This window comes from Schistocerca cancellata, chromosome 8 (assembly GCF_023864275.1).
Source record: "Schistocerca cancellata isolate TAMUIC-IGC-003103 chromosome 8, iqSchCanc2.1, whole genome shotgun sequence".
Taxonomy (NCBI): domain Eukaryota; kingdom Metazoa; phylum Arthropoda; class Insecta; order Orthoptera; family Acrididae; genus Schistocerca; species Schistocerca cancellata.
The window spans coordinates 78,959,753-78,972,893 of NC_064633.1; the positions used below are offsets into that span (position 1 = coordinate 78,959,753).

Genomic DNA, 13,141 nt, shown 5'->3' on the forward strand with positions numbered 1-13,141 from the left:
AATATTTAATTGTATGAAGTCTATTACGTAAATGTTTGAATGTATGAAATGTATTATTTGTTGGCTGGTTGGTTTGTTTGGGGGGAGGGGTGGGTGGGTGGGGGGGGGGGGGGGGCAGGACCAAACATCCCATTGGATTAGGGAAAGATGGGGAAGGAAGTTGGCTGTGCCCTTTCAAAGGAACCATCCCAACACTTGCCAGAAGTGATTTAGGAAAATCATGGAAAACCTAAATCAGGATGGCTGGACGCGGGTTTGGACCACCGTCCTCCCGAATGTGAGTCCAGTGTGCTAATCACTGCTCCGCTTCCCTCAATGTATAATTTGTAATTTAAAATATGTAAGCACAGAAACTATTTACAGAATATACATGTAAACTAACTTTTTCATAAGCTGCTTTTGTAGACAACAAGACCAATAAAAATACAACACAAGTCAGAATAAAACAAAAGGGTTTTTCCTGTTTAAAATCCCTATTATTTAGATAGCAGGAAATACGGAGTAGTGTGGTAACATTCACATTAAAACAGTTACATCTCACCAGATCTGAAGGTAGGCTTGCATCTCAAAAGTTTTGTTAACAATCCTCCAGTAGTTGGGTTATATCACTGTTGAAACACACCATACAGTATTCTTTATTTCAGTGACTTGCATTATTTCTTGGTATGTCTTAACTCCTCACTTGTTGACTGAGCACATTACAATAATGTTACAATCAATGAGCTATTACATTAGGATAAAAGTAATAACAGAATTTACTTTGTGTCCTTCGGCTACTAAAACCTGATATTACATCACAACACATAAACTCTGTCCACAGGTCCTGGTGGGCCCACTGGAACTGACTGACCACTGCATCAACCTCTGCCAGTGGTGGCCTTGGATGTGTTATGGAAGGGCAAGTTCAGCATACTACTGTCCCAGCTGTTATCAGTTTTGATGACCTGCAGTTGTTACTACTCAGTCAAGTAGCTATTCAATTGGCCTCATGAAGCTGGGTGCAAACCACCATTCCTCCCACCAGGTAAATATCCCTGTCAGTACTTTGACCTGAACCTGGGTCCTCCACCTGGCAGTCAGCAATGCTGACCTCTCAGCTACAGGGGTGAACATTACATCAGAATATATATTTAAAATTTGTGTCTCACCTAACATGAGGTTTGGTTAGACATTTCCTAATATATCTCTTTCTTCTACCTGCCATTACCTCTGTGCAATCTGTCTTTTTCTAGTCACATGGAAATTGGAACAAAGATTACAAACAGTTAGTTTTTCCCTTTTCTGCCAACGCAGGTAACATTAGAAAATTGTAGGTAGGTGCCGCATTCTGTCTCCAAATCATACTTTTCAGTCCCTCATTAAAAAAGGAAGGAGAGATTATAAATGTCTACACGAATAAGGATTTTATGTCTGTTCAAGTAGAGGAAACTTTAGTGTATTTTTTAAGAAATGGTTTACAAATAACTGACTAAGTCAGTCTTGCTTACAGTTTCAGGTTTTTTAACAACTGCATAAAATATAGTCAGTTTAAAGATATAATCCAAAACAGTTTTGGCAAAACAAATTCTAACTAAAATATAGAACTTCCTATTGTGTTTCAATAAACACACAGTGGAGCCACTTAAAGTAGAATTTTAGTCAACCCAACTAATGGCAATAACAAAAATATTTTGATAAAAAAGCTTTTGTTTTTGACACTTAATAATTTTTTTACCATATCCCTGTTACTTCCTTAGAATCAGAAGGTTTGCATAAATAGAAGCTATACACACATAAATATACATATCTTAAAAGTTCAAGATGCAGTGGTAAAAATAATACTTTCTCACATGAATGATGGTTCACAAGCACTCACTACATAAACAAATTTCATACACACCATCTTAAGCTACTGAAATACACTGTACTGTTTGCAATAACTCAGCAATATTAATGATAGTTAGAATTGTGAAACAAAAGCCTTTATAGAACTGTACTCAATGTTTGGCCCTGAACTGAACAATAAATAAATCATCTATGAATACAGGGAAATATATACATTATGGCACTAGATTAAAATGTGTCACAGATACAAATGCACATGAGACAGACTCATGTATTAAAAAAAAAAAAAGATCTTATTTCTTTGGTATCAAATTTCAGTATGTTGCAGATAGTAACATACAGATGTCCCAATTATTTTTTAATAAAACAAATCCATTATGCTTAAAGCATGATTAAATCATAACAAATAGCTTATGTACACAAAGTTGCACTAATGCTGTATCTCATTTCTCGACATATATCTGCAAAAGTGGGACATTCCAACATGACTCAAAATTTTAGAAGAGGTCACTTGGTATTGCAGACAGACTGTCATTTAGCATTCCATTCTAGCAAAGCTGCAGTAAAGTTAACATACTTAGTGACCAGAAACTAGGTTTTGGCTACTCCAGTAGTGAGCTCTCATGAACTCAAAAATTGGATTTTACAGCCACAATCAAATGAATGCTCAATTTGAAATGCTGCAAGTATTTCATACAAATTATGGCTTCAAATAACTATTCTGCTTATCACAGACATAACATAAAATGTAAATTACAACCAGAATCTACCAATGAGTCATTATCAAAAACCTACTTGTCTCTGAGGATGTTTATGGAATGTAATTAGAAAAACATAGACCACACTAAATTTGGTTTAGGAATGACTTTCTGAATAAATGCAAACAGAAAATAATTAACTGCTGCAGAGTCAGCATTCATTAACAACAGTTTTTCCCTTACGGAAGTCATCACTGTACACAGGATGATTATTGCACAGCCAAAACAGGCACACATGAAATGTACTTTACGAACACAAGTACAATGGCAGTAGAAAATAAGCTCTTACAAATAAAGGCGATAATGCACCGAATACATTAAAACATTAAAAGCAGTTACATATGGCAGTGGAAGCAAAGAACACAGTTTAATGTCACACGAACTCACATTATAGTGATTCTGTGTTGCAAAGTATCAGTTAGAATTCTTAATTTCATATTAAGTTAAGATTAGACTACTATACTTAAAAATGAACACCTGGCAAAAACTCTTTTAAAACCTGTTGTTGCCCATTGTTAAAAGAACATTGTCAAGAGCTACCAAAATTTAAGAGAGCTTATAATTAATGCACTGCTCCACATCACCTTGTAAGGAGCACAACAGGTTTTAGTTTGACAACATTTTTAGTATATACAAAATAATGATTCTGTCATCAAATGAAACCTTAAACCATCTAACTTCTTCATCTCACAGGTGATTTTGCATAGGCATAAATGTATGTTATTTAAAAAGTCAGTCTCCAAAAAAATGGCAGTACGAATATCATGATCTTATCATTCTTTCTAAGTAAAAATAATGATCTTGCCCACTAAGCACACTACTCTACTGCTGTGGGTGCAATAACTCTTGATAAACTCCATCTTAGTGAAGCTTTGGTATATTAAACGTGAGTAGACTAACAGTTGTTTGATAATAAATACCAGCTCCTTCAGTTTACTAATACACATTCACCCCTTCCACTTCTGGAATATACACACAACCTTCCTTCATACCTACAAATAGCCATTCTTACACAGATCTATATATACACAACAAAGATCACTTCAGTAACTCATAGCATGAGTCTTGAGCCCCACAATATTTATCTCATCTGTATTTGCTCAGTAATAAAGAAAGTATTTTCCAGCAGTAAGACATATGTTCTACTGTGTCACAGAGGTGGGGTACTACTGGGAGGCTACGATTCTCACTCGCAGAGAGAGAGGTTTCTCCCACACATCGTTCTTTAGAGCGCCAGTAGGACGGCTGTCAATTTCGAGGTCAAAAATTCCTGGGTGTTTCAGACGTCTTCTGAAATGCAGGGCCCATATTCCATGTTTCTTTACCATTTCAAACAAACCACTCTCATTTCCATGCGAGATGACATACTCAAAATCATTCTGTAAAATAAATAAATAAACAAATAAAGTTATATAAGAATTTTGTATCAGATATGTTAGTAAATAAATGAAAAATACTGCAACTAACAATTTCATTCATGTATTCAGCCTCTACCCACTTAAAGTTTTCTTATTTCAACATTAAGACCACATATGGAAATTAATTTTTCTGTATGAAAATTAAATACAAAACAATAGTCTTTAAGATTCTGACTAGTTCTGAAAATAATGGGGAGCAAAAGTAACAGTTAACTGAATGAACTATTTACCAGTGGGATCAGTCACACATGGTAAAACACGTCTGGCTGATAATGGGGTTTTCCTGCATGGAAAATAAATACTAAACTCAATGTTCACAATTTTTGAGGTTAATAGACATTCAAAGTTAAATAAATTTGTATTACTTCAATTACTAAGCATAATAAAGTACAGTATGGGCAGCAGAACATATAAGTACCTTGGAATTGAGATCTGAACAATCAAAGGTGAGATTGCAGACATGAAACAGGTTATAGCATTGTGCCATTGTGACAAACCAGTCAGAAGTATATTGTACCTCTCTGCTGTAATGTGGAATATAAATCTGGAACTAAATAGAATGTTGCCTACTGTCTTTGTGAAACACACACTTGACCCACAAAAAGGTATATTACTAGTCAATCAAGAAAGGTTGTTTGACTGAAATGAAATTTTGAAAACAATTAATTGGAGTCAACACACACTGACACCACCCTCGAAGAATGTAATGAAAACAGCTCATTTCTCTACTCCCTTATCATTTTATTATTTTGATATTTAAACCTTGCATTTTAGAGGATTCCCTGTAACATCCTGTTCAAAGATTTTTACAACCACCTTTGCATTCTACATTTAGTCTGCCTTCACCACCATCCCCTTGTTGTCACAACACGTGGATCCCTCTCGTCCTGGGGTCTGAGCCACCTGCCCTTTCTTTGAAACTTCCCCAACCCATCATTCTCCTCCCTGAGGAAGGCACTAACAGTACCAGAAGCTAAAATAATATCGTGTCTGCAATGCCAATATTTCGCCTCCTGCATGTTTCTATTAGCCTTCCTTCCTGAGGAAGGAACTAGTTCCGTAAGCTAAGCTAGTACTGAGTGTCTGCTGGCAGTATTAATATTTTGCTCCCTGACTATGTCTAGCAGCAATACTAAATATTCACTGTTTTGCCTCCTGAATATAAGTACTGCCCATAAATTAAATATCTCTTTTTCCAATAGCATTATTTGATTTATATGTCAACTGGCAGAAGCTACAGTAAACAAAGTGTTGTGGACAACCAGTAACAAACATATTATCGTAATCGTAGAATAGGTTATGGTAATTTCATATGCCAGAGATTAATCAATGCTGCAGCAAAAATGATCAATGGCAGTTACACTCTGCTATTATTCATTGTTGGTTGTCCGATGCAAAATGAAGTTTTCATAATTTATTCTGGACAGTTGTTGTTGTTGTGGTCTTGAGTCCTGAGACTGGTTTGATGCAGCTCTCCATGCTACTCTATCCTGTGCAAGCTTCTTCATCTCCCAGTACCTACTGCAACCTACATCCTTCTGAATCTGCTTGGTGTACCGTATTTACTCGAATCTAAGCCGCACTTTTTTTCCGGTTTTCGTAATCCAAAAAACCGCCTGCGGCTTAGAATCGAGTGCAAAGCTAGCGGAAGTTATGAAAAATGTTCGTACATGCCACCACAACTAACTTCTGCCAGCGAATACATGTAGCGCTACCCAAGCATACTTTGTAGGCACAAAGATAAATACTGGCGCCAAAACCTCTGCGTCAGTAAATAATTTTTTTTAAAAAAAGTGGAAGACGAGATTTATTTTTTCTCCGGCGCGAGTTTCGACCACTGCATTTTCATACATTATCCAACGAAGTAAATACAAATTCCGTATTGTTCATCTTCGAATGTAGCACAATTTCAGTGTACTACGAAAATCTGACTGGCAAGACTGTTTGGGATGTTTGTCAATATGGCCAACTCTACGTTCTGAATTTTTTCTTATCTGTGAGAAGAGATGGTTGCTAATAGGAACCTGATGAAATTTGAATCACATACAGTATTCTCTTCACCATAAGAATAATACGAATATAAACATTTTGCCATGTATTCTTTCGTGTTTGCTGCTATCTCAATTAAATCCTGTCTGCCTAATAAACTACGAAACTATAGAGTGAGACAACAGCAAACGTGGAAGAATATACATATCACGTCATGTTTATATTCGTATTATTCTTATGTCTAATAGTGATACAGTCAGAAATGAAGCACGGCAAGTGACTAGATTTTTAAATCTAAGATGACTGTAATTTCTGTGCAGAATTTGATGTAATAAAGAACCGGCCGCAAAGATTTTCAAACGGAGAAAAATTTTCACAAACTCTCCTTCAGAACATGTTCTATCATACACAGTCTATTATTTGATTCTTGTTGATCATTATCAAAGAAAGCAGCAGTGTAAGTAACAACAAATAGCAGTCTCTTGCCATTGTTTCGCTAATGAGGCGATTCCTCTCTCTCTCTCTCTCTCTCTCTCTCTCTCTCTCTCTCTCTTTTTTTTTTAATTGTATGCGGCGGTAGCGCCCACAAAAGCAAGCCATGCCGCGAGCCGCGACTGGCCGTAAACACGCACAATGAGAATGCGACAAACAATGCATGACACAGTGCAGTAATGCATTTTCAGCTTAAGAGTGATGCAAACACCTATAACAAAGAATACGGCATTTATCAGATCAAAGCAAAATAAGCAATCGATTCAAACCAGACGAAGCACGTGAAAAAGGAAGGGTATCCGTATAAATACGGACCGAGCGCCTGACGCATAGCAATGGCTACGTGGTAAAGCTTAACTGCTTAGCTTACAACTCGAACCAAACTACTGTAGCTGTATCGTCATTCATTCGACCTAAATTGTCTATCATATTACAATGGACCAACTTTGTTTCGATTTGGAGATGCGGCCTAAAATTTTTCTCTCCTGCGGCTTAGATTCGGGAAATCTTTTTTTCCTTTGTTTCGAGTTTCATTTTTCAGGTGCGGCTTAGATTCGAGTAAATACAGTACTCATCTCTTGGTCTCCCTCTACGATTTTTACCCTCCACGCTGCCCTCCAATTCTAAATTGGTGATCCCTTGGTGCCTCAGAACATGTCCTACCATCCAATCCCTTCTTCTTGTCAAGTTGTGCCACAAACTTCTCTTCTCCCCAATCCTATTCAACACCTCCTCATTAGTTATGTGATCTACTCATCTAATCTTCAGCATTCTTCTGTAGCACCACATTTCGAAAGCTTCTATTCTCTTCTTGTCTAAACCATTTATCGTCCATGTTTCACTTCCATGCATGGCTACACTCCATACAAATACTTTCAGAAACGACTTCCTGACACATAAATCTATATTCGATGTTAACAAATTTCTCTTCTTCAGAAACGCTTTCCTTGCCATTGCCAGTCTACATTTTATATCCTCTCTACTTTGACCATCATCAGTTATTTTGCTCCCCAAATAGCAAAACTCCTTTACTACTTTTAAGTGTCTCATTTCCTAATCTAATACCCTCAGCATCACCTGACTTAATTCGACTACATTCCATTATCCTCGTTTTGCTTTTGTTGATGTTCATCTTGTATCCTCCCTTCAAGACACTGTCAATTCCATTCAACTGCTCTTCCAAGTCCTTTGCTGTCTCTGACAGAATTACAATGTCATCGGCAAACCTCAAAGTTTTTATTTCTTCTCCATGGATTTTAATACCTACCCCAAATTTTCCTTTTGTTTCCTTCACTGCTTGCTCAATATACAGATTGAATAACATCGGGGAGAGGCTACAACCCTGTCTCACTCCCTTCCCAACCACTGCTTCCCTTTCGTGCCCGCCAACTCTTATAACTGCCATTTGGTTTCTATACAAATTGTAAATAACCTTTTGCTCCCTATATTTTACTCCTGCCACCTTCAGAATTTGAAAGAGAGTATTCCAGTCAACATTGTCAAAAGCTTTCTCTAAGTCTACAAATGCTAGAAATGTAGGTTTGCCTTTCCTTAATCTAGCTTCTAAGATAAGTTGAAGGGTCAGTATTGCCTCACGTGTTCCAATATTTCTACGGAATCCAAACTGATCTTCCCCTAGGTCGGCTTCTACTAGTTTTTCCATTCGTCTGTAAGGAATTCGCGTTAGTATTTTGATGCTGTGACTTATTAAACTGATAGTTCGGTAATTTTCACATCTGTCAACACCTGCTTTCTTTGGGATTGGAATTATTATATTCTTCTTGAAGTCTGTGAGTATTTCGCCTGTCTCATACATCTTGCTCACCAGATGGTAGAGTTTTGTCAGGACTGGCTCTCCCAAGGCCGTCAGTAGTTCTAATGGAATGTTGTCTACTCCTGGGGCCTTGTTTTGACTTAGGTCTTTCAGTGCTCTGTCAAACTCTTCACGCAGTATCATATCTCCCATTTCATCTTCATCTACATCCTCTTCCATTTCCATAATATTGTCCTCAAGTACATCGCCCTTGTATATACCCTTCATATACTCCTTCCACCTTTCTGCTTTCCCTTCTTTGCTTAGAACTGGGTTTCCATATGAGCTCTTTGATCCTCTGCTGCCTTCACCACTTCATCCCTCAAAGCTACCAATTCTTCTTCTACTGTATTTCTTTCCCCCCATTCCTGCCATTTGTTCCCTTACGCTCTCCCTGAAACTCTGTACAACCTCTGGTTTAGTCAGTTTATCCAGGTCCCATCTCCTTAAATTTCCACCTTTTTGCAGTTTCTTCAGTTTTAATCTACAGTTCATAACCAATAGATTGTGGTCAGAATCCACACCTGCCCCTGGAAATCTCTTACAATTTAAAACCTGGTTCCTAAATCTGTGTCTTGTCATTATATAATCTATCTGAAATCTGTCAGTATCTCCAGGCTTCTTCCATGTATACAACCTTCTTTTATGATTCTTGAACCAAGTGTTAGGTATGATTAAGTTGTGCTCTGTGCAAAATTCTACCAGGTGGCTTCCTCTTTCATATCTTAGCCCAAATCCATATTCACCTACTACGTTTCCTTCTCTCCCTTTTCCTACTACCAAATTCCAGTCACCCATGACTATTAAATTTTCATCTCCCTTCACTATTTGAATAATTTCTTTTATTTCATCATACATCTCTTCAATTTTTCCGTCATCTGCAGAGCTAGTTGGCATGTAAACTTGTACTACTGTAGTAGGCGTGGACTTTGTGTCTATCTTGGCCACAATAATGCATTCACTATGCTGTTTGTAGTAGCTTACCCGCATTCCTATTTTCCTATTCATTATTAAACCTACTCCTGCATTACCCCTATTTGACTTTGTATTTATAACCCTGTATTCACCTGACCAAAAGTCTTGTTCCTACTGCCACCGAACTTCACTAATTCCCACTATATCTAACTTTAACCTATCCATTTCCCTTTTTAAATTTTCTAACCTACCTGCCCGATTAAGGGATCTGACATTCCATGCTCTGATCCGTAGAACGCCAGTTTTCTTTCTCCTGATAACGATGTCCTCTTGAGTAGTCTCTGCCCGGAGATCCGAATGGGGGAGTATTTTACCTCCGGAATATTTTACCCAAGAGGACGCCATTATCATTAACCATACAGTAAAGCTGCATGCCCTCGAGGAAAAATTACGGCTATAGTTTCCCCTTGCTTTTAACCATTCGCAGTTCCAGCACAGCAAGGCTGGTTTGGTTAGTGTTACAAGGCCAGATCAGTCAATCATCCAGACTTTTGCCCCTGCAACTACTGAAAAGGCTCCTGCCCCTCTTCAGGAACCATGCGTTTGTCTGGCCTCTCACTCTCAACAGATACCCCTCCGTTGTGGTTGCACCTACGGTACGGCTATCTGTATCGCTGAGGCACGCAAGCATCCCCACCAACAACAAGGTCTATGGTTTAATTGGGGGGGGGGGGGCTAGAGAGTATAAAGAAAATAAACTACTACCTCGTACAGGGTGAAACAATTTAAAGTACTTTTGGGTTTTTCAAGTTTTAATTTCATCATTGGTCATCTCTTTTACAAGATACAGTAATTATTGGTGATTCAGGGTTAAACATTACAGAATCTGACTTCAGAGATGATCTTGAATATCACTCTAACTAATTAAAATGTAACATGTAAGCCTGCCATGGGCTGTACAATGAAGAGTTTCTGATTACCAATAAGGCAAAGACTGATCAGTAAACTTCTAATTAACTTCAGTTACAGTTTACATACTTTATTGAAAGGACTGCTGACAATTATTTATTGAGTCATAAAGGATATCCCAGGGAAAGGTTATAGTAGCTATTATTATGCAGATTAAATTGGCTACTAGGCTATACAATTGTTACCAAGATTAATATTACTTACAAGGGAACCTACCCATTGCATTCCCTCAGATTTAGTTATAAGTTGGCACAGTGGATAGGCCTTGACAAACTGAACACAGCTCAATCGAGAAAATAGGAAGAAGTTGTGTGGAACCATGAAAAAAAATATATATATATACAAACTGAGTAGTCCATTCTTAAATGAACTGGTTGAAACCTGAAACTGACCAAGTGAGGTGGCGTAATGTTTAGCACACTGGACTAGTATTTGGGAGGACGACGGTTCAATCCCATGTCTGGCCATCCTGACTTAGGTTTTCCAGCCATCCTGATTTAGGTTTTCCATGATTTCCCTAAATCGCTTCAGGCAAATGCTGAGATGGTTCCTTTGAAAGAGCACGGCCAACTTCCTTCCCTAATCCAATGAGACCGATGACCTCGCTGTTTGCTCTCTTCCACCAAATCAACCCAAACCCAACCTGAAACTGATAACTAGGGACCAGAAAAATTCGAATTTCTGATAAATGCAAAATAGAAGTGAATACTGCGTCAAAATGTGAAAACGGAAAATTACTTAATAGATACTATTTCATAGGGAATTGTATGCATACAAAATATTTTATCAGAGATAGTTTTATATAGCTTTATTTTCTGCATATATATATATATCGAAAATGTAACCAATTTTCAGTTACTGGCATTGAATATCATGTGGCAAATGCACGTAAGAATCTGTTTGCAAAATAAAAAGTGTACGAATGCAACGATGTACCACTGCACACAATGATCTGGCACCATGCCAACTGTGGATGGTTGAATGGTCTATTTTAGAAACACGCCATGTAATACAATGTAGTAATACTCATCTGTGGGAATCCAGCATTTTAGACAATGAAATGGATACATTTGCTTGTTACTCAGAGCTCAAAAGATGGTAAAATGCGAAAACTTTTAACAAGGAAAATTAAGGGATGGATGTTTTGAACTGTGGTTGCATCGAATAACACTAAAGGTCAGGCCTGAACTATGTTGTTAACAATGCTCTGTTAACCTCGACAAGCAAGAAATTGTGCAGTAGCCATCCCCGCATCCCCTGTGTTGTGTGTTGCTTGTGGTTTTCTTTTCTTATTTTGAAAAAAGGGAAGTGAATCCTTGTTTATCATGGATTTCGATTACCACCCTTTCAACACCAGAAGAGATCAGAGAACCCTGTAACATGGTGTCAGTCCTGCTGTAGGCTGCTGCCCAGCTAAAGGGATTTGGGGCTTGTTTCCCTGCACCTCTCCTCTCCCATCTGGAGGTCAAAATTCTAGTTTGTTTACACTCGCGGCTGTCTGCCACTATAGCCAATAGTGCCTGCACTCTGCACTATAATAACTGGAAAATGAAATCTGTAATTTTTTTTGACTGTGCTGAAATCCTTCCTCTAATGTAAAAATGTTAAATATCCTGTCAGGTTAATTTGTTGTGTTGTTAAGCACGGGTCACACAGCTATGAATGCCCACGAAAGGTTGAAATTAATAGTCTGCAGATTTTGTAATCATTGAATTGGGCGGGAAAAGACAAGTCATGTCCAGAAACACCTTAATTCAGCGACCCATTCAGTTCACTGGTGAGAAAATGAAAATGCTTTTCAACAGAACAATCATTCTTGAAAACTTAAATATTGCCAAACCAAGAAAACAAAGACCACCTCGAAACAGAAAGGTGTTGAAGTTTTTGCAAAAGCAAACGTTCCAGTCAAAAAGTTCCCAATCGGCACTTTTTTTAACAGTCAGTTTCAAAGAACTAAGGATTTGTTTATCTTCACTCATGAAGTGTGATAACCTTTTATATTAGAGCATCTAATTATTTACAGACACAAAAAATAGATGCGAATTTTGCCGAAAACAGATGTGAATATTGACACAAATAGACGCGAATTTTGCCAAAAATAGATGCTACATTTTGCAGTCCCTACTGATTAGAGTGACATTTTTTGGGGGAAATTTAAGTGTATTCGGAAGGATAGGCTAATGGGAAATAGAGATGGTGTATCTGCTGCAGTAGACAAGAAACTCAAATTCACCAAGAAAGAAACTGAAGTCTCATTTTAAACTGTCTGGACAAGAATCAGTACCAGAGGTGGCCATAACATGATAATTGGATTCTTCTATCGCCCACCAGGCTTATCTCCTGAGGTAACCAAAAACTTGAGAGAAAACCTAAGTTCATTTGTATATAAGTTCCCCAATCATAATGTAATCATTGGTGGGGACTTTAATCATCCAACGATCAATTGGGAAAATTACAGTTTTGTTAGGGGTAGGGGCGATAAAGACATCCTGTGAAACATTACTAAATTCATTCTCTGAAAACTACCTAGGACAGAGAGTTTGGACCCCCACTCATGATGGAAATATATTGGATGTAATACCAACAAATAGACCTTACTGCTTTGAGAATGTCCACATTGGTTTGAGGATGTCTACATCGAAAAGGGTATCAGCGATCACGATGCAGTTGTGCAACAATGGTTACCGAAGTACGAAGGGCAACTAAAACAAACAGAAAGGTGTATCTGTTCACTAAACTAGATAAAAGTCAGTAATGTCAAACCTCCATGAGGAACTTGAAACTTCCAGCATGGGGCAGGAGCACATAGAGGAACTATGGCTCAAGTTTAAAAGAATAGTTGACCATGCACTGGATCAATATATACCCAGTAGAACAGTACCATAATGGCTGTAAAGAAATTTCTAAATAGGTGCAAAACAAAGAGTAGGGATATAGATAGAGAGATGCTGAATGAAACGCAT

General features: G+C 37.8%; 1 protein-coding gene across 1 annotated transcript in view; it reads right to left on the bottom strand.

The window, feature by feature from the left end:
* Positions 1 to 1,394: 1,394 nt before the first annotated feature.
* LOC126094444 (fibrillin-2-like) overlaps positions 1,395 to 13,141 on the bottom strand; it is a 354,361-nt gene continuing 342,614 nt past the window's right edge. The window contains exon 46 of the mRNA XM_049908817.1: positions 1,395 to 3,961. Coding sequence (XP_049764774.1) covers positions 3,749 to 3,961 — 213 coding nt within the window. The 3' untranslated portion in view covers positions 1,395 to 3,748. The remainder of the gene's footprint in view (positions 3,962 to 13,141) is intronic.